The sequence below is a fragment of the Pieris napi genome, chromosome 14 (assembly GCF_905475465.1).
Source record: "Pieris napi chromosome 14, ilPieNapi1.2, whole genome shotgun sequence".
Taxonomy (NCBI): Eukaryota; Metazoa; Arthropoda; class Insecta; order Lepidoptera; family Pieridae; genus Pieris; species Pieris napi.
In genome coordinates, this window is record NC_062247.1 from 9,372,559 (window position 1) to 9,394,340 (window position 21,782).

At 33.5% G+C, this 21,782-nt stretch overlaps 1 protein-coding gene and 1 long non-coding RNA gene across 3 annotated transcripts in view; one reads left to right on the forward strand and one right to left on the reverse strand.

Annotated features, from left to right (window-relative positions):
• The window catches only part of LOC125055900 (rapamycin-insensitive companion of mTOR), a 31,374-nt gene extending 16,785 nt beyond the window's left edge, over window positions 1-14,589 (reverse strand). For both annotated transcript variants that reach the window (XM_047658611.1, XM_047658610.1), the window contains exons 1-13: window positions 14,350-14,589; window positions 13,941-14,211; window positions 13,072-13,203; window positions 11,838-12,070; window positions 9,981-10,203; window positions 8,604-8,757; window positions 7,337-7,441; window positions 6,533-6,658; window positions 5,071-5,715; window positions 3,822-4,007; window positions 2,893-3,101; window positions 1,879-2,257; window positions 946-1,169 (exon numbers count right to left, since the gene is read on the reverse strand). In XM_047658611.1, coding sequence (XP_047514567.1) covers window positions 946-1,169; window positions 1,879-2,257; window positions 2,893-3,101; window positions 3,822-4,007; window positions 5,071-5,715; window positions 6,533-6,658; window positions 7,337-7,441; window positions 8,604-8,757; window positions 9,981-10,203; window positions 11,838-12,070; window positions 13,072-13,203; window positions 13,941-14,211; window positions 14,350-14,389 — 2,927 coding nt within the window. In that variant the 5' untranslated portion in view covers window positions 14,390-14,589. The remainder of the gene's footprint in view (window positions 1-945; window positions 1,170-1,878; window positions 2,258-2,892; window positions 3,102-3,821; window positions 4,008-5,070; window positions 5,716-6,532; window positions 6,659-7,336; window positions 7,442-8,603; window positions 8,758-9,980; window positions 10,204-11,837; window positions 12,071-13,071; window positions 13,204-13,940; window positions 14,212-14,349) is intronic.
• Window positions 14,590-17,273: 2,684 nt separating this feature from the next.
• LOC125055990 lies at window positions 17,274-21,695 on the forward strand. Its single transcript, XR_007117976.1, has 3 exons — window positions 17,274-17,429; window positions 17,771-17,919; window positions 20,131-21,695. It is a non-coding gene; the product is annotated as an uncharacterized LOC125055990 (long non-coding RNA).
• The last annotated feature ends 87 nt before the right edge of the window (window positions 21,696-21,782 follow it).

Below are 21,782 nucleotides of genomic sequence, written 5' to 3' on the forward strand. Positions count from 1 at the left end.
GTTTCACCGTACGAACGTTAAATGCGCCTAAATTTTGGTGAGTCGTACGCTGAAACCACTAGGCTACCATTGCGTAAACATTTCAATAGACATATCAAGTACTTGTCAATATACTAGGGCATATATTTATAGATTTATAAACATCCTTCGGGTTTAAAGTCGGTATATAACATATAGTATGTGATATGATCAAGACAATTGACCGTTGATTTTTGATGTGGAATCATTACTTAAAGAATAAAAGTACGAATATTGTTACGACCAATCAGAGCAGAGCAAATACCTCCTTGACTTTGGACAGTGCGTTCATGGAAAGCAGGACAGTACTGATTGAATATCTAGTGGAGCATTGTGGTGATGAGAGGTAGGACCGAGTTATATCTATAGTCGTATTTTTAATTAGACGAAGCCAACTGACAGTAGCTAATGTCACTTTGTAAAATAATGTTGCCATATTTAAAGTAATAGTGATGCGTTCAGTTCTTGTTCAATCAGATGAATGAACAATGAGTGTGAATAGTCAATCATTTCAAACAATAAAAGAATATTATTTCTATTTCAAAATTGTATAAAAGTGCTCTGATATAAGTTAGGTACTAGTACTATGTAACTACAATCAGTTTTTTGACGTCTTATTACAAAGCGCGGCGCGGCGACTAGTGCCATCACCGATCATTAATTCAGGGGTTTTTACATTGTCACAACACTATTTTTATTTTATTAAAAACTGACAACACCGTAAACGTCAGTTGATATCGTCTAATTAAAAATTCGACTATAGAAGATTGTGATTAGACGAACGGAACCCTGATTTTTTTTTTAATTTAATTTAATTTTAATGAAATTATTCGTCTTTTGTTTTCTTACCACATGACGTTAATGACGATGTCAATATCGATGGAGTGACGATATTTCTACGTTACACATAATTATAGAACATCTCACCTGTAATTATATGATTTATCCCAATAATTAAGATGCTTGCGTATGAACGCCACGGCGTGATCGTGGGGGGCGTGTCTCGCGGCGGCCATGTGCACGCCCAGCCAGAGCAAGTAGGCGTGGTCACCGCCTGGACCCGATTCCGCGCATCTGGCTTCCGCATCTCGATCCAACTGACAGTTTTCACCCAATCTGTCTCGTAGTGACATTAGCTTTTCTTGATAAATCTGTTGAAAATTACTCGATAAGACGCGTAACATTTAAATATTTTTAAGATATTCTAAGTCTATGATTTTACAGAATCCGCTTTTGTACTAAATCTTTTTGTCTATGCCCTAGGACAGTGTTTTTCAACTTTTTTTGAGCCATGACCCACATTAACCTTTCTAAAATTCTTATGACCTATTACATAAATATATTTTTTTATTAAAAAAATGGATTGTTCACTTAAGAAATTACTAAAATTGTTAACGAAACAGTAAGGAGATTTACAAATCATATAAACATGAAATTCAAATTCCAAATAAGTTTTCGTATAGTTAACAATCAAATTGAGCCCCACGTTGGGAAACTATCCTAGAGGTTTAAGGATATCTGAAAATATAAACTAAATCAATCTTATTGCCTAAGCCCTAAGCTGTAAAGTATTGCTTTTTTCATAACAGCGTAAATACAAGTTGAAAAAAAAAACTATTTTTAGACTAATACGGCCTTATAAAACCTGAATGATGAAACTAAAATTAGCACTGTAACCATGGTAACCAATATTGTTATATGGAACAGCGTAACCATGGTAACAATCCACGTCTAATAAGGGAGTAAAAAAAATACAATTTATGACGACATAATTTTAGTGGCATTCTTTAAATTCCTTAATAAAAAAAAAACACAAAAAATCAACTTTCCCATTAATTAATTACTTAAAATTCAACTCACAGGAACTGTATACGCTTCCTCCAATATAGCGAGGGCATTTTTAACAACCACCTTCGACTCGTCCTTAATCTGCCCAACCAACATCTGAAGCACCCACGTATCCATATCGACACCTTCGAACTCCTCATCACGCGAATACATATCTTGAATCAAATTCTTTTTCAACTTTGTCTTCTTCCGGATCAGATCCCGGGACTTTCTCGAGGCACGTATGAGGACGTTTAAAAATTGCGTCGCGTACAACCGTGACGCTTGGTTATTGCACGTCAAGGTTTTCGCCAGAATATCTCTCGGACTCGCATCTAGCGTATAATCTAGACTGGATATAACCAGTTTAACGTAGCAACTATGGTGTGTTTTCGTCGCTAAATCCAAGAGGCTGAAACGTAATTTGCTTACATTAACCAGGCTATAAGTAGCGAAAATGGGCGGGGCACATGGCAAGAGGTACAGAGAAGTGGAACAAGAAAGTAATAAACTGGTGCCCAAGGTACAATAAATGAAAAAGAGGAAGACAATTTAGAAGGTGGATAGACCAAATTAAGGAAACAGCTGGTGGTACATGGCAGAGAGTGGCACAGTGCAGACAGGAATGGCGGGAGTTGGAGGTGTCTCTTCTTTACAAAAGAATGAGATGATGGAAATATAAATGTGTTTTAGTGTAAAAGTATATGAAATAAGGCTATTATTATTCTAAATTAGGAGAAAAGAGAAACAATAGGCTGTTAAAGGTAGATGAGATAAAGATTCGTTTATAATAGACTTTAAACTAAAATATTATCAAAATTATACAATTATTTGAAAATTTATAGGTTTTTTTAATCTAGTATTTTATAGTTACGTTGGACCACAAATTGGTCACAATTTCTCCGACCACCGGACCGTCGACATGAATTACATAATAATACTTTAGAAAAAAAATTAACTAATGAATCAAAGATAAATAAATTTCATAATGGACGGAGAAATATGAAAAAAATTTAAACGAAAGCAAAGAGCCCTGGCAGAACTTACTTCTCATACAATTTGGACATCTTGAAAACCCGTAAACCGGTATTGGTGTGACATAACTGGCCAATGAACAGAAAGTACATTTGGCACATAGTGTTACACATATGTTGGGGACTGAAGAGGCACTCGTGCGCCTTCTTCCCTGTTTGTATAGCTTCTATCTGTTGGCTAACATCGTTGAACAACTCTTCTAGGAACTTTTGGGAATCCATCTAAAACAATATATATTAAAAAAATACTGTCCAAACAGATGATCTTAAATCAATAAATGGATATAAAGAATTACATAATAGGGAGTAAAAAATAATAGAACATTTGTAAGTTTCAAGAACAATACAAAAAGGTTTGTTAACATTTATAATTCAGCCAACCCTTTTTTGAAGTGAAAACTTCTTTAGCGGCGTTGTACACTTTTTTGGAATGGGAAAAAATGTTAAACTCGCGTCAGGACAAATTCATAAGACGGATGTTTTAAAAGATTATGAACCTTCGTGCCTTATGGTTACGGTTTTAATTCATTTGTCTCTTTCCTCAGATACATTGATGCATGTGAAACTGGACCTTAAGTCAATACTTCAAGGTTTAATTTTGCGAAACGTCTAAAGCTTTATTATTAACGATTTGGTCAGACTGACGACGGATGGAGAGTAGACAGCTGGCGAGGCGTATTTAATGTAATATAAATTGTCATGTTTGTGTACGATAGCGCAATAAATAAATATTGTATTCTACCACATAAATGATAGTACTTTTATACTGATAATTAAAGCAATTCGTGCAAAATTATTCCCTAACCATTTCAAAATATAAAAACTGCACAACGTTAATATTCAAGTTTTCACTTCTGCCGGCACTCCCAGATTGCAACCCATCATTTCGTAGGATCATTTTTCCGTAACGCGCCAAAAGTATACCCTCAAAAATACACTTACATCATTATGCCTTAAAAGATGCCTTATCAATTGACAACCAGCTCGAGTGGCTGAATGTCCATTACAGTTGGTTGACAGGTCTGTATGTGAGTATTTGTTGGAGGATGGCTTCAAATAGTTTATGATACGACCCGCCCATGCTTTGTGGCCACTATCGTTTAGATTAAGTATTATTGTATCCGACTCCTGTAAAAAATGATTAGAAATTAAAAAAAAAAAGTTAAAAATCATTTAATAATAATATGATTGGACAATTCACACCAATTGACCTAGTCCCATGCTAAGCTGGTGAATCTTGTGTTATGGGTACTAGGCAACGGATATACATACATATTATAGATAGATAGACATATAAATACATATTTAACACAGCGCCAAATGCACATCACATGTTTGTCTCAGCCGGGGATCGAACCCGGGACCAATGGATTCGCAGTCAGGGGTACTAACCAATAGACCGATGCGACGTCGATGATTTAATCAAATAGGTAACATAATGTACACTTATGACTCGTCAATAAGGAAATACATATTAATGCTTCTAATTTTACATTTACTGCCATTTCTCAAATCAAAGGCGTAGAACGGATAAGAAGAACTGGCAATAAACTCTCCGCCACTCTTTTTAATCGCCATTTTTTTTACACAACGTTTGAAGTCAACTATTAGTTTCAAATCCAATGTAAACTTTATGTAATGTCACACTCTCAATGGCAGAAGGCTCGCGAGTGCGCTGCCGACCTTTTTTAAGGATTGGTACGATCTTCTCTTCTCTTGATGTATTCTTGAGTCCCAAATCGACTAATATTTTAAAATCCTGTGTAAATTGTATATTACGTCACTCAATTTAATTCCATAATTCGCCGAAATTACTTGTGTTGTGTGATTTTAAACTCTACTACATAATGAATTAGGGAGCGTTCAAGTATTACGTAACGCAATTTTTGGAGATTATTGACCCCCCCCCCCCCCATGTAACTCGCCGTAACGTTTTTCAGTACCCAAGTACAGTACTGTACTCAAGTATAGTAAAAGGTTTCGTGACCACCTAGTGTCTCTTTAGTTACTATTATGTTGTGTAAGTCGAAAATAATATTAACAATAACGCGTAATTCAATCCCCGCCCCGCATCGTAACGTTTTACAAAAGCCCCCCCCTCTTCCAAAACTCGTTACGTAATACTTGAACGCTCCCTTAACTTAAAATTAAAATAGCTAATTACTAAAGGAAAGACTGACTTTCAACTCACCTTCAAAACCGTCCGTATAACCTCCCAATTCCACGTATTCCCATCCTTGTTCTGCATAACAAGCGAGGACCTTATCAAATTATCACTATCCCGTTCAAACAAGCTAAAAAACTTAGCCGATTTAGTCACTTTACTCACTGCGGCACTAGTCCGGGAACTAACACTTTTACTCTTCACTAACGCACTAACATTTCTGGACGCCACGTCCGGTCTAGAACCAACACTATGTCGCTTCGGTTCCCCTTCATCCGAGTCGTTCAGAAATTCCATACTATCTTTCTGGACGTATCTCGGCTTCATACTGGCGTTGTCCTTCTCTTTTCTGCTCTTGGAGACGTCTGTTTTGGGTCTATATGCTCCACTGCAGTACTTTATGATATGGTCTAGGAAGAGACTGTTGCTGGCAGGTCGAGCTTCTAGCATAGAATGCAGTCTTTGCAACGCTGCGACCGCTGCTAAAGCTTGAGGCTTTCCAGCTGAAGCCTGCGACACTAATAATGGAAGTGCAGGTGTAATGTTGCTTATTTGAGGGGGTATCAAGATATGGACTAAGTGTAATAGTTGACCCAATAATACTGTCGCCCTGACCGAGATAAATGTATCACTCGTTACAATCACTTCAGCTAAACCATCCAAGAGACCAGCCTGAAAATATACAAGAAATTTAAAGATATTTTAAGCTGTTGCATAGATTTTTATTCCGGGGGTTTGAGCGCGGCGACCGAATCAAGAAATTCCGTAACGAAAATAAACCTAACACACGATGACGTAATAGGTGCGGTTAGAGCGGGACAGAACGCATACTGCGTCTCAAATCGGCGTGATCGGTGACGTAGCGCAGGTGCGTTAGAGTGGGATAGAACGCATACTGCGTATTCACATTTCTCGGAAAAGATCGGTAACGTAGCGTAAGGGCGGCCGGTGCAGTCGGTACGAGTTAAAGTGAGACAGACTATAAAGGCGGGTTTAAATTGAGTCTGGTTGAACGGCATATGCCCCGCGCCACCATATTTGTTTGTTAATTCGTTTGTTGTCGAATGTATGCCGTTCAACCAATCAGCGCGCGAGGTGCGTTTCGTTTCACAATGTGACGATTTCACTTCGATAGATTACAATCTACCGAATACGTTATATTGTAAGCAGTACGTTGAGCTTTACAATCTTTCGACAGTTCACAATCTCGCTAGATAGATTACAACCTAACGGTATTTACAATTTTACGATGACATATATAAGGCTCTATTTATTCTTTCTTTTTTCAATTTGCTATATTTCTGCCGCGACAAAACAGATAAAAATATTTTTGACGTATCTTAAAATTTTGCAACCCTATCTTCGTCTAGCAAAAAAAATTTAGTTTACAAATTTTTATTTCAAAAATAGCCGTAGAAATTTCCATATATGATTCCAAATTTAAATAATTGGGAGGGAAAAAAACGCTACAAGCGTGTAATACATTTACCTCTAGAAAGCACTGAAGCAAGAGGGCAAGATGAATTTCAATTATATCGGGCCCAGTAGCGCCCAAGTGGGGGAGGATTGATATTCCTTCGGCTGCTACAAAGTCTTCGTTTAAACGCCATGAGTCCTGCAAATTATATTTTTTTCTATATTCATTTGTATAAAAAATACAAAAATAAAATCAAGGTATTTATCTAAAAAAAAACTTTAGAGGTGTCAAGGGACACCCGGATGGAATGAAATTCCTTTCGATTAATTTATATGTTAATTGGTATCATAACAGTATGATAGATTATCTCGACATCAATCTTACGACGAAAAAAAAAGCCAACATCACGAGGTGTTCCCAGGCGGTCACCCATCCAAGTACTGACCTCGCCCGACGTTGCTTAACTTCGGTGATCGGACGAGAACCGGTGTATTACAATAGCAAATAGCAAAAAAGTGTCGTGACAACTTTTCGTAAGAATTTTTTCCGTCTAGCCCCCTTTCAAAACGCGCGATAAGGAACTTCGTTCCAATTAAAAAAAATATATATCAATGCCTTTTTTGGTATGGTATGGTCACAGAAAAAAAGAGGCTTAATAAATAAAAAAAATATTTAGTCTTAATACAAAATAATTTTAAAATCGAAACGCCAATTCGAAGGTTTACAGACTTAACAATATGAGAGAGAGATTGCGTGGGTGTGTATTTGTGTGTGTAACTGAAGTATGTGTGTTAAAATCGGCTTGATTTAGTCTGTCTAAATAGTTTTTTATGGATAAATTTTTTAATAACATAAAACAATCCCTGTTATATTCACCTGAAAATCTGACGGATCCACAGCATCCAAGGCAACAGAAATCTCATCAGTCCACTCAGGCTGACGCAATCCCACTAACTCATACAGCAGATCGAGGATTGCTTTCTAGAAGTAACATGAAGTAAGCATGAGATATTTTCACTAGATTAAATAGATGTGAAGTTAATTTGAAGTCTCGAACTAGCGGTTTTAATTTTCCCAGCATATTTCTGTGTAACAAATTTTTGTTCGTTTTGAAGCACACGACAATTGAACGAGAATGTAAAACAAAAGATTGTACGCTCCATTCTGATTGGTCAACGGCATCTCTAGTCGAGTATGGGTTGACGCGTGACGTGATGCGTCATGTCCGTTTGACCAATCAACGCTACGTTGCGTCTTTCGTTTTACATTCTTAACCCCTGGTAGTTTTATGGCATTTAGTACTTCATTATGTTGATTAAAGATTTTTTTTTTCTACATATTCTTAATTTCGTAATCTTATTGGACACTGTATGTGTATGTTTTGGGTCATCGAGGTGCTTTAAATATTTAGGATTTTAGTTTTACTCTATATTAACCACTCACAATAGAATATATGCGAAATAATGAAATGTTAATTGCTATGTAACGAATTAATGCAATGCAAGAGAGTGCCTACGTCTGCCTATACTCTCGGGACGTAACTACGACGATTTAGGAAATCGACACGCTTATAAAACTAAAGCTTGAGTGAGCAAAATGTACAGCCTTATCTCGTACAGTACGTGACCGTAAAAACGTAAATACAGTTTTAAAAATTGCGAGATAGATTGTAACAAAACTGCCTTGCGATTCTGTAACTCACTTTTCGAACTCACACAGCGGTTTTCAAGCGGCGGTCGCGCTCAAATCTGTAAAGCAGTCATTTTATGATTTGGCATTCTGATAAGGTCCCTCCTTGCAGTTTATTGTGTATCAGAACGCGCGACCGCCGCTTGAAAACCGATGTGTGAGTTCGAAAAGTGAGTTACAGAATAGCAAGGCAGTTTTGTTACAATCTATCTCGCAATTTTTTTTTATAGAACAGGGGGAAAATGGCAGGCTCATCTAAGGTTTAGAGAGCCCATGGACACTCAATGCCAGAGGCCTCGCAAGTGCGTTGTCGGGTTTTTAAGAATTGCTTCGCTCGTTTCTTGAAGGACCCTAAGTCGAAACAAGTTAAAGTCTAAAACAAGTTTTGTTTGCAAAGATATTTCATTAACACAATTAATTTGGACCTAATTTCTCTAACCCTTTGTATACTCACTCGGACCTCCAACCGTGGTAGATAGAGAGCTGCGACCAACGCCTTCAAGCCTCCAGCTGCTTGTGGATGACAAAAATGCAAGAGCCCCGGCCAACTTCGCAAAACGCATAGTAACGCTAGCCGACTACATGTAAAACGCATTTCACGTTCATCTCTGTAATAAAAAATTAGATATGTGAGGGAATGTTCTGATCGAGTTAATTGACCGTTGATTTTTATTGTTGCTTTGGTTACACATTTAGATTCCTTCTATTACTTTTAAGAATCATAATTTATTTAGATTCGATTTGTTTTGTTATTATTTAAATAAATTATAACAAGTTCTCTCCACACTAGTCTAGCTTTCTCCAAACCGCCACGTGTGACTCATAGAAGTATGCGTCGAACAAGTTATCTTGCATTACGTAAGTATTAAGTACGTACGAACTACGACAAAAAAATGTTTACCTACGAAGGTGCACAGCTGTATAATAAACTACCCACAGATATAAAAAATATTACTTTTATCAATTCATTCAAATCGAAGCTAAATGAATATGTTAGACAAAATTACTTTTAAATTCATTTCTTATAATTACTTTCAATTCATATTTCTTTGGTTACTTTTATTTTTAAGTTTATTGCATGTACGGCTATATTTTATTTTGGTACGTTGACAACGATCTTACGTCATTATAGTTCGACAGTCTTGATAATATGATAAAAGTATATAATTTTTGTGATCAAATGAATAGACGCGTAAACTATATTTATTGTTACCAAACTGCTGGTTCTCTTTCCGTACAGACTCTGTCCGTTAAATAACTTTAACGTATTTTTATTATCGTTAATAAAGCAGAAAATATTATGTCCAGGAAGTTTATCTCAGTAAAAAAATTTAATTAGACACTTCATTTATCGAGGAAGGCAATATAACAACGCTACTACTAATATGCACATGAATTAAAATGGCCAAAAACAGCCATTTATTAAAATATATTCTGGGCTAAAACGTCTTGAAATCACGAAAAGGTATCAATAACGTTAAAATATTTATCAACGACTTTTATTATTTTATTTATACATAAGCAATATATATAATTACTAGTGGACCCCACAGACGTTGTCCTGCATGATATTTCAAGCTATTAGGATATTAAAGTATGAAAGTACCGACTGCAGCGCCATCTGGCGGGCTGATTTGTGAATCTAAACCATTCCCAGATCCCCTTGAAGACACACAAAAAATTTCATCAAAATCGGTCCAGTCGTTTGAGAGAAGTTCAGTGACATACACACTCACAGAAGAATTATATATATATATATATAATTACATATATATATATCTCCTATCTATCCTATATATCCTACCTAAATGAAAGCTTAAAGAAAACTCACCTGCTAGTATCATTCCCAGCCGGTCTAAAATGGAAGTCACAGTATGGAGAATTAAGGCAAGTCAAATCGACTCTGGCATTATTTCTTGAATTTGGATCATTTATTATATGTAATAATACTCCACAGAGCGCTTCAGCCATTCGTGGTGTCGCACATTCGGCCAAATGTCTAGTTACTGCAGTCACACCACCACAGGATATAAATAGATCCGGATTCAATACACCTTAAAAAAATCACGTTTACATATTATTTTAACATATTTCTTATTTAAAAACGTCGTATATTTACATTAAAAAATTTAACTTTGTATATTTTTATCGACACTCGCACACAACAAAAACTAATCATTCCGCACGTATCTGTGCGTGCGCGCACGCAACTTCGAAGTATGCTTAATTCTTTATACATATATAACTAGCGGACCCGACACACGTTGTCCTGCATGATATTTCAAGCGATTAGGATATTAAACAAAGTACGAAGTACCGCCTGCAGCGCCAACTGCCGGGCTAAATTGTGAATCTAAATCAACTAGGGCTCCACCCAAACACACTAAAAAATCATTCATATCGGTCCAGCCGTTTAAGAGAAGTTCAGTGACATACACACGTACATAATTATATATCTAGCTATTCTATCTTTTAAGTTAGATTAAACTGCACACGGTGTGCAAATTTGATTGAAATCGGTTAAGGGAGTGTTCAAGTATTACGTAACGAATTTGGGGGGGGGGGGGGGGTCATTTTGTAAAACGTTACGATGCGGGGCGGGGATTGAATTACACGTTATTGTTAATATTATTTTCGACTTACACATAATAGTAATTGAAGAGTCAATAGGTGGTCACGAAACGTTTTACTATACTTGGGTACAGTACTGTACTTAGGGACTGAAAAACGTTACGGCGAGTTACATGGGGGGAGGGGGGTCCAATAATCTCCAAAAATTGCGTTACGTAATACTTGAACGCTCCCTAAGTAATTTAGGAGTCCATAGCGGACAAACAACGTGACGCGTAATTTATATATATAAGGATTGGAATCATTAAACCATTAAATTAATTTTCATACAAGTTTAGGATACCACGAGAACCGATTAAACAATTATGACGAGTAATTCTCAGTCCTTATAAAATTGTGTATTTCTGTACAAATACAATTCTTCTGTAAGTGTATATTAAATTTTATCTAAATGGCCGATTTAGATATTTTTTCTGTGTTGAAGTGGATTCGAAAATTGTTAAAAACTACAATTCGATGATTTTTTTTAATGGTGTTATTGAAGTGTAGTGAAAGCGAAAAAAATACTAAAAGCAGATTTGTATAGCAGCTCCAATATTTACTATCAACATAGATATTATAAAAAAAAGGGTGCGTGTACTTATGTACGCGCGTAAGAAGTTATACTTCTTTGGCATTATTAAAAATAGTTTTTGATTGCATGCAAATAATTAATTACAATTAAATAATCAAAGACTGGAAAAGGACTCATTATAGTCAATAAAGTTCAGTTTACGTTTGAAAAATTAATTAAATAAATATTTATTAATATTATATTTATTATTATTTTCTAATAATAATTAATATTGATTTAAATATTTAATTTAAATCACTTCTGATTATAATTCAGGCGCACATATAAAATTCGCACTTCTATAATGAAAACACGTTTTTTAAATGTGGATAAATATTATAATTATAAATACACAGTGAACAGAGGCGGCGTGCGTGCCAACATGCGCCACTAACTTCATTCTGGTAATTTTGTGTAACGGTGCGCGCGCATCGTAAAATTTCACTCTCATCAATTTTTCATAACAAGCCTAAAGAAGTATAACTTCAAAAACAATTAACTCACATATTTCAGCAAGTGTAGCAATTGCGGGTCTTGACAATCTATCACCGGAACCATCTCCCGCGCTGCCCGCGCGAGCAACAGAAGCAAGACAACGAAGTAGCCCTTCGTCAATATGAGCCGCTCGATAACGCTTCATAGACTGATCTATTCCCCCGACCACTGCGATAACTCTTCGAACCACTCGCAGTGCTTGAGCGCGTTCCTCTTCATTGCGAAGCATTAAGTCCATAGATCTATAGAAATAGATAAAAAATATGTTAAAACTAACAGAGGTTAATGGAACCGGAAACAGGAGGATTAATTTTAATTTAATTACTTAAATCCGTTCAAGAATGTGATGATCTATATTCTGTAATATATAATGTTATCAATAATGTCCTACACGTTACAATAATCATTAGCAATCAACTTTGATAGTTACTACATTAATTGTTACATTATGTTTAAAAAATAAAATAAAAAATAAGATTTCTGAATCTGTTTCATGATCATTTTATCTAATAGGCAAGTAGGTGATCAGTCTCCAGTGCCTGACACACGCCGTCGACTTTTTGGGTCTAAGACATGTCGGTTTCCTCATGATGTTTTCCTTCACCGTTCAAGCAAATGTTAAATGCGCACATAGAAAGAAAGTCCATTGGTGCACAGCCGGGAATCGAACCTACGACCTCAGGGATGAGAGTCGCATGCTGCAGCCACTAGACCAACACTGCTCTAATGCTGCTCACTGCTCTCTTACATTATGTTTAATGTTTGTTAATTTGAGGACCAAAACTATGGTAATAGTAGGAGTAATATACGGAGTTTAGCATTTATAAAATTCAATTTAATTGGCCCTACAACAAGAAACACAATCTTGTTCTCACACTTGGCCCAAAATCTACAAAGCATATCCAATAAAAAAATCACACACAAAATAAAATAATATTAAAAAAAAAATTATAAAAAAAAAATTATTATAGGCACTAATAAATAGTAGAACTTGTCAATTCACTCAATGGACAATGAGATAGGTCTGTTATTTGTATACCTATGTAATTTGTTGACTAATGTAATAAGGCGAATAATATGTGCCCTTTTTAGAAGGTTAGTCCTAGCTGTAGGCACATGTCTTATGACATAATTTAATACAGAAATTTTCACATAAGGTTACCAAAGTTCCAAGCATTACGTTATGAGATATATATATAAATGCATATGTAAAGTTAAAAATATTAAATCATAAAATAATTACCTTATTATGAGGTATGGCAGTTTCAGAGAGTTAAATGTTGCAACATCGCTGTCATTTTGAATCAGGTATCTTAGCACTCTTAAGGCTGTTGCCCTCATGAGCATGGACTCGTCCACTAAACTGACCCGAATACTAAAAAAAATTAATTATAATAAAGTAAAAATGGTACATTCATGGTAATTTCATGTATTATAGTAGTAATACTATAGTATAAAAATAATAGTATATTAAACATTTAAGATGCTTCCATCAATAGATGAATTCAAAATTTTTGTAAAGTGTATCAGTAATTAAATATTATTTATTTATTTACTTCTTTATTTATTTCTCCTTCTACAATAAATTATTTTATTTTTTTATATAGTTTAGGGACTAACAAAGCCCAAAAAACACAAAATTTCTGACAAAGTCTGGTAATCTTAGTAAATGACCACCAAAAACTAAAACCACTCAGCTTTTGTTAATAACAGGGCTGGTAGTCTGAGATCTAAGCAAATTAATATATAAATTCACAAATAATGCTAAATTATTTCATTATATATATTTTAGATTACCCACCCTTAACCTTTACATCTTTTAGAGACAAAATCTTACAACATATATTTTTCATTAAGTTAATTTAATTTTTTATCCAAAACTTTACACTTGAATTAACTTAACTTTACACTAATATGTTTTTTTATCCATTGAGGTTCTACAATATTTCTTTAGCATACGCTAAACACTGCAAGTTAAATCCCAGCTAGTTATAAGTCATTCAACTTTATTATTTGTGTTGTACAGGATTTTTTTCAAATTAATATTCTTGGGTATACCCAAGAATATGAATGTGATGTTAAAAAAGCTAGTCAATAAAACAAATAACTTACCATGTCATTAACTCATCAGTTGTAAACCCTAAATTATTTCTATGTTCTTTGCATAAATGAACCAATGCAGTGAGATATGAGACTCGAATACTTTCAGAGCTACATTTTTGTGTAGTCCGCAAACCTGACCTAAATTCTGTAGGAACATTCTTGGTAGTAGGTGAAGGTTCATGGTGTTTTTTTAAATATAAACCTTGAATGATATCAATAATATTTTCTTCAGGTGTTTTATTTTTAGTGTCTAACCTAAATGAATCACCACCAGGCTTGCCTGAAAATTATTGATTAATGTTTACACTAAATAACAATAAAAAAATTTGAAAGATAACTACTTGAAATAATTACATTTATGTATTTCAGAGATATAAAAATATGTTGTTATGAAATATTCAAAAAGGCGAATATTTACCTTTTCTTCGACTGAGTCTATTTTCAAACGTAGCCATCATAACATTTTTCACGGCATATTTTCTTAAACTCAGTTATTGTTGAATTACTGTTTAATATATTGTAATGAAGTTGTAATTTCCTTAAAACATTTATTAAATGCACAACTACTTAATTAATAAAAACATTGTTTAATTTCAAAATACTAGTTAATTTATTTTTTTAAGAACGTAGGTATCATGCGACGCATTGTAGCCTGTCAGACTTCAGAGTCAGTTGTCAATATTCATTATTCATTCAAAATTATAACTTTTCGACGATCTGCGCTTTTGACATACGAGTCAAATGAAAATAATGAATATTTAGACAAAGCCTGTCACAAGGACAGAGATAGATAATACGTGAATTTTTGAGTTTAGTTTAGATATAATTTAGATGTGGATTTTTTATCAATTATTTACAGTACTTACTGATAGAAAATATGTATATAAATAAATTAGTCATCTCAATACCTTTATAAATAATTTATTTAATGAGTCGTATATATCATTTAAAAAAAATAGGGACTCCTACCAAAAATGCAATAATACCCATAATCCAAGGTGTCAAAAAATTCTCCATAAAATCTGTTTTGGCGTGCGCTGTGGAAACAATTGACGATAGAACAATCAAATGTACAAAAACAGAACGTAATAATTAGGGATGTGACATTCTGCATAAAAAAATCTATTTTTTAGTAATCGATTATTTTTTTAGCATGAAAAATCGATTAATAAATAATCGATTTTTCTTAAAAAAATAATCGTTTTTTTTTATTAATCGACTTTTTCCAAACTTTTGAATTAATTTCAAAATAAACACCCTAAATATTTTATTTTTCATGGTTTTTTTAATTAAATATAAACAATAGAAATTATAAACCCAAATTAACGTTTAAGAATAATCAAAATCGAAATTAACTTAATCTCGTTTTGTAGATTTTAGGTGAATTTTGATAAATGCTGAGTCTGTGCCTTTTCAGTAGCACATTGCAGTATTTTTGTTGTCTTTTTAATTGTACGTAGTCTTGTGCTGCTGAAAAAAATTATTTTACTTTTAAATTATAGTGTTCCATTCAAACTTGAGTTTTTAGTAAAATTAACTGGGCTTTATCATCCTTTCGATATTTTACAAAAAAAACAACAATGCATCGAGTATATTAATACAATATCTTCAAAGAATCGGATTCAATGTATCGCATTATAAACATCGTTGTATATCGAATATCCGGGTTATAAAATACCAGACATAATGTCGGGAGGTGGCAGATAAAAACTCGACTATGATTGATTTTCAATTATAAAAATAATCGATTATTTTAAATATAAAAATCGCGTAAAAAATAGATTTTTACTTTTATAAAAATCAATTTTATTCAATTTTTTTAATAATCGATTATTTTTTCACATCCCTAGAACGTATCAATATCTACAAAAATAATGTTTTTCCCATCGGCTATCCGCTATTAGTACGGTAGGTAGCAACGTTTTCGAGAAAGAATTTCAGGTCAGCTGATTTTGTGATATGTCTTCCTTCTTGCACTTTCGGTTAGAGTCTGGGCAATCTGGCTGGCGGTAGCAGTTGCGTTCATTAGTGTGCATCCTATCTGTCCAGGTAATCATCCTGGATTTTAAAAGCATTTTAAGAAGCGTAATTTTTAATTTTTCGTTTTTAAATAAGTCTGAAAAATGTCTGGTAATAAAAAAAGTATGTCAGGTAGACTAATTTAAAAAGGAAAAATTAAAAATTACGCTTCTTAAAATGCAATGCTTTATCATACTGCAATACTTTTTCATTTTAATTCAAGACTTAACAATTGAATTAATGTCTGGCAAATTCATTTTTAGTTTTTCTTATATTTAAATAATATTAAAATTACAGACATTCTAAAATACTTTGAAATTTTAATTTAAAAAAAACTTAAAATCGCGTCTGGCACATAGTTAGCAATGTGAAAAATGTCTTGCAATAAAAAAAGTATGTCAGGTAGACTTATTTAAAAAGGAAAAATTAAAAATTACGCTTCTTAAAATGCTTTTAAAATCCAGGATTATTACCTGGACAGATAGGATGCGCACTAATGAACGCAACCGCTACCGCCAGCCAGATTGCCCAGACTCTAACCGAAAGTGCAAGAAGGAAGACATATCACAAAATCAGCTGACCTGAAATTCTTTCTTTTCAAACGTTGCTACCTCCCGTACTATATTGACTATTGTATGTTGGCCTATCCCGAGTCGGACCTAAAAAACATGAAATTATTTTGCTGCCACGAAACAAAACATCGTCAAATGTTGTGTATAGGGAAGTTCTAAGACACTGAAGTTCTACAAATAAATATCTTGTCTAATATTATAGAAGAAAGTTTTGCATTGTGAATTTTTGTTTTTATTTTTAACAATTTATAAAACTAAAAATTGGACTGATTAAAAAAATTATTTCATAACTATTGAAAAATTCTTGATCCCAAATAGAATCAAGAATTTCTCAATACCTGTACACTGTACAGTATTCTTAAATTTACTAATGTCGGAAATTCTAAGTAAATAATGTTACGAAATTAAAAATGCATTAGATAATAGTCGTTGTAAAGTAAAATCTGTATATTGATTAGATTATGAATGTTCGTGTGTATTTAATTATTGGGCAAATGGCCAGGAGGAATACCGCAGCCCATGAGCCCAGATGGCTCTCAAATGTTAGTGTGAATCTAATAATCTGAATGAAAGTTATTAAAAACTAATTAAAATAAAACTTTTATGATAGCAAAAATATATCTATAGTCCGACTTTCCACTGCCACAAGATCGGTATCTACGCGAGTGAAGCCACGGGGCATTGCTAGTACTCGTTAAGTTAGGTGAATGTCGTTATTTAACATACAATAAATGTTATGCACTATGACATCGTAGAAGCTGACCTTGACCAGTTAGCAATGTGTTATTTATAAAAAACAAAAGGTGACGGGATTTGGACGTTATGAATCTCAACTTTTGATATAAAAGGAGGTGACTAAATAGAATAGTTTTATATTCACCTCCGAAGATCACCAAATATGAGACAAGTTGGTAAATATTTTAAAATTATTATTAAATAAGTTTTGTGACGACGTATAAGTTTATTAATTTAAAATAATATTTGTTCGGATTCCGTTCAAAAACTGTAACATGTCAAGATCGTCTTGCGACAAATTTAAGTTTGAAAAGAATTCAGGACTCATAAATTATTATATTGTAACTTTAACTTTTCGAAGTTGGTGTTATTTATATTGAAAAAAATTTAATCTCTAGAACTGTAAACTTTTTTGTTTTCATGTTACTTTAGTTCTTCTTTCAAAAAAAATATTCTTCTTTTAAGTGGAACAGTGTTGGATATTTCTATAAATAACACTACATTTTATTACAGATTATTGTTCTGGCCGTTGTCATCGCATTAGTGGCGGGAGCAGCCGTACCATCCAAATACTGGAAAACCAGACATGACTACTATTCTCCTACCGAAATACTCAATTTGCGCATTGACGTAGATAACATTGGACTCGGAAACAGATACGAGTGAGTTTTTTTTTTAAAGATATGGTTATTTGGTCTATAATGTTTGATCTAGATTTGCAAATTACGTTCATAGAATCTAATCTCGAGGTGTGCTTTTAAACATTATATATTCTAGCTTGTTAACTATTCAAAATGGTCTAATGGTCTTTGCAAACGGAGATTAAAACGGCTTCTTAAAGTCGAATCATTAAAATTTATTTGAATTCAGAATTTGATATTGTTAGTAAATGTTTTATTCACCAAAGAGATCAATAGCGAATATTGTTTGTAAATGTCTGTCAAAAAAGACTCTAAAACTGGCTGCCGAAAACTAATCTAGGTACGCGACGACATAAAAATAGTTTATGAAAAACTAAAAACGCACGAAACATTATCTTCTATGATAATTAAAGGTAAAAACTAAATTAAATACGTATTGAATCCCTCACTCATTCTTGATATGAAACACACTCTCGCATTAATTTGCTCTTTTGCCAGATTCGCACGTTATAAGTGATTATAGTACATTTCTCTATTATCTATTTGTGTTTTTATGTGTTACGTTGCGTAGGTATTTCTTCTACTGGTGTTGCCGAGAAGGGAAAAAGGCAAACTTTATTATTTTAATACCCTGTTCGTTATTTGCATATATATCATGCAAATCAATATACCTAAAAGTTTTTATGTTGAATAATGCAGGTATAAGAAACGTATACATTTAATAATGATGTCATTTTCGACGTTTTTATTGTATAATCTTTAAATAAAATTTGTGTGTCCTAAATAATAATCTAATGTCATAGTCGATAGTTTCTTTAATATTCTTGAATAGGAATTTTATTAATATCAGAATTTGGTGATCTGGTTGGTTCATGAAATAATTAAGTAGTTTATTACGTAGAATTTAAATTAAACTTATAAGGATCTAAACGAGAACATTATTTAAATAACTTGACGTTTTGGGCGACAGTAAAACTATTATATTCAAACGTACAGTATACAAAAAAATGTGTGCGTGAACTAGGTGTACACACGTAAGAAGTGAAACTTCAATATGCAACTTTACAGAAATTGGTTAAATAAAGTTAAATTAGATAAAGTTTAACAAAAGGCTTTTATTATCATAGACATGAATACAAATACAATTATTTCATTTTAACTTATTACTGTACTACTATGTAGTACTAAGATTATTACAGAATTCATTAATTGTAATAGAATTATTAGTATCACTATCATTGTTATCGTTATTATATATTTTTGTTACTAATGGCTTCGAATCTCTTCGGATCAACCGTGGTAGGGACAAGAAAAAGATGGCGCGTAACCAAAAAATGTGACAAAATATGTGTGTAAATTTTTTTCCAACGCCGATAAAGAAGTTTGACTTCAACCAGCAACATGGCGCGTAACCTGCTACAAAATTTCTCCCATACGTCGATAAAGAAGTTTCACTTCAAAAGATGGCGCGTAACGAAAAAATGTTACACTAAATTTTTTTCTAACCCCGATAAAGAAGTTTCACGGAAAAATGTGACGCGTAACGAAAAAAGGTTATACTAAATTTTTTTCCAACCCCAATAAAGAAGTTCCACTTCAAAAATTCTCGCGTATATTATAAAAAAAAATCAGTTTTTCTTTTTTAGTTTACATAGGTAATAGGTATGGTTATGACCGTCTCTAGCGTGACCGTTTGGTTAAAAAATACTTTTTGAAGTGAAACTTCTTTATCGGGGTTGGAAAAAAATTTAGTGTAACATTTTTCGGTTACGCGTCACATGTTTCGGTTACGCGTCACATTTGACCGTTACGCGCGTCTTTTTCTCGTCCCTACCACGGTTGATTCGAAGAGATTCTAAACCATTAATAACAAAAATTTATAATAACTATAACAATCATACTAAAAATTATATTACAATTTATGAAATTCTGTAATAATCTTAGTGGTAATAAGGTAAAATGAAATAATTGTATTATTTGTATTCAAGTCTGTGATTTTAAAAGCCTTTTGTTAAACTTTATCTAATTTAACTTTATTTAACCAATTTCTGTAAAGTTAGTTGCATATAGATAATTTTTCGAAAAATAAGGTCATAAAGAAGTTTCACTTCTAACGTGTGTACACTAGTACACGCAAATTTTATTATTTATTTATTTAATGAATCTCAATAAACTAAGAAAATAACGATGTAAGGAAAACGTTCAGGCATTAAAAATACTTTCATTCAACAGTTATGAACAAATAGACGGCACAAGACAAGAACAAGAAGGAGACTTCACAAACGAAGGACCCGAAGAGGAGGCTATAGTGGTCAAAGTTTCTTTTTCGTGGGTGGCACCAAATGGCGTGAGGTACACTGTGACCTACACCTCTGGTGACGAAGGAGACCCAACGTTGGAGGAAGGTCCCGGTTCCGGTCCCGGTTCCGGTCCCGGTTCCGGTCCCGGTGCCGAACAGGACGAGAGTCCCATTCTTCCAAGTGATCTTTATCCTTCACTATTAGGTTAGATAAATGCGTTGTTATAATTGTAATTAAATTTTTGTTAGTTAATGTCGTTAGACATAGTTAATGTCGGTTTCATGTACACCCTGTGGCCAAAATGTGTTTAAAATGTTAGATCTGGTATTTGTTAATCGTTAATTGTTATTAGTGTGTGTAAATCGTCAAAGCCTCTGTGACTACAATTTTTTATCGACGTGAGCAATGTCGAAGACGGTATATTAAATATCAAGGAAATAGATATACAAATTGTATGCAAGCAACAAGCGTATCATCATTAGTAGCACCATTAGTTTTTTAAAGTTCTGTTCAAAGAAAAAATCATGACTTTTCAATAATTCTGATTAAAGTTCTATTTCCCATATGTGAGGCAGCTCTTTTGACTTGTCTCGGGATTATTCCAGCTCTCACCTCTGCAATGACTGAATTCAATAATTAGGTACAAGTATTTAATAGAGCATAGCAGTGTTGGCCTTCAGCGTGCGACTCTAAGACGAAAAATGTACAAGAAAAATCTTTAAATCTAATGAATTAATTATAATTTATTTCAATTTCTACGGTTGTTAATTGAAATTTGTTGAATTAAACGCCTTAAAACAACTTTCCGATTTTCATACGATCAAGATAGCGTATACCTACTGCATTATGCCAGTCGACATTATTTTGCTGCATCTCGCTGTGGGGAGGAGTTAGGAGCAGCATCGTCTTCAATCCTGAAACCAGCTGAAACCTTTTCGCTTTTTTTAACTTTAAAATTGTATGATGAAACTTAACAGTTATACTTTTTTGGAAATAAACACTGACCACACCCCATCATACACAACGCAAAGCTACATAAAACGTACTTTCTTCGGCCAACGTTTTTCATCATTAACATTTTAAAAACAAAATTTTCACTCTCGATTCTAAACTTTATATATTTCCTAAGAATCTTAAGCAACGTTTTCTAAAGCTGTCTAATGCTCAAAACTAAACTTTGCTTCTTGTGGAACAGTAGGTAGTAAAATTGTAGATTTTATTACCTTAAGTACCTACCTACCTATAGTGATAAGTATGTCAAATGAAAGACACAACTGGCCCACGACACAGGGAATCCCAGTGGGGGCTAGTAATTAATATATTATTAACATCTTATGTAATAGGTAGTTTATTCTACTTGTTCTTTACCTTTTTGGTGTGCTTAGATATTATGTTACCACTGCTTTACCAACGCTCAGAGACGAAATTAATTAACTTAACATCGGTAAGCATCGAGAACAATAGGTATATTTATAATATTAAATTTTTTACTGACTCCATAATTGTTTTTGTTGTTCTCTGTTGTACCTCTAATATTATGAAAGAAATTAAGTACTGATTCGTTAATGTTATACGAGGACATGA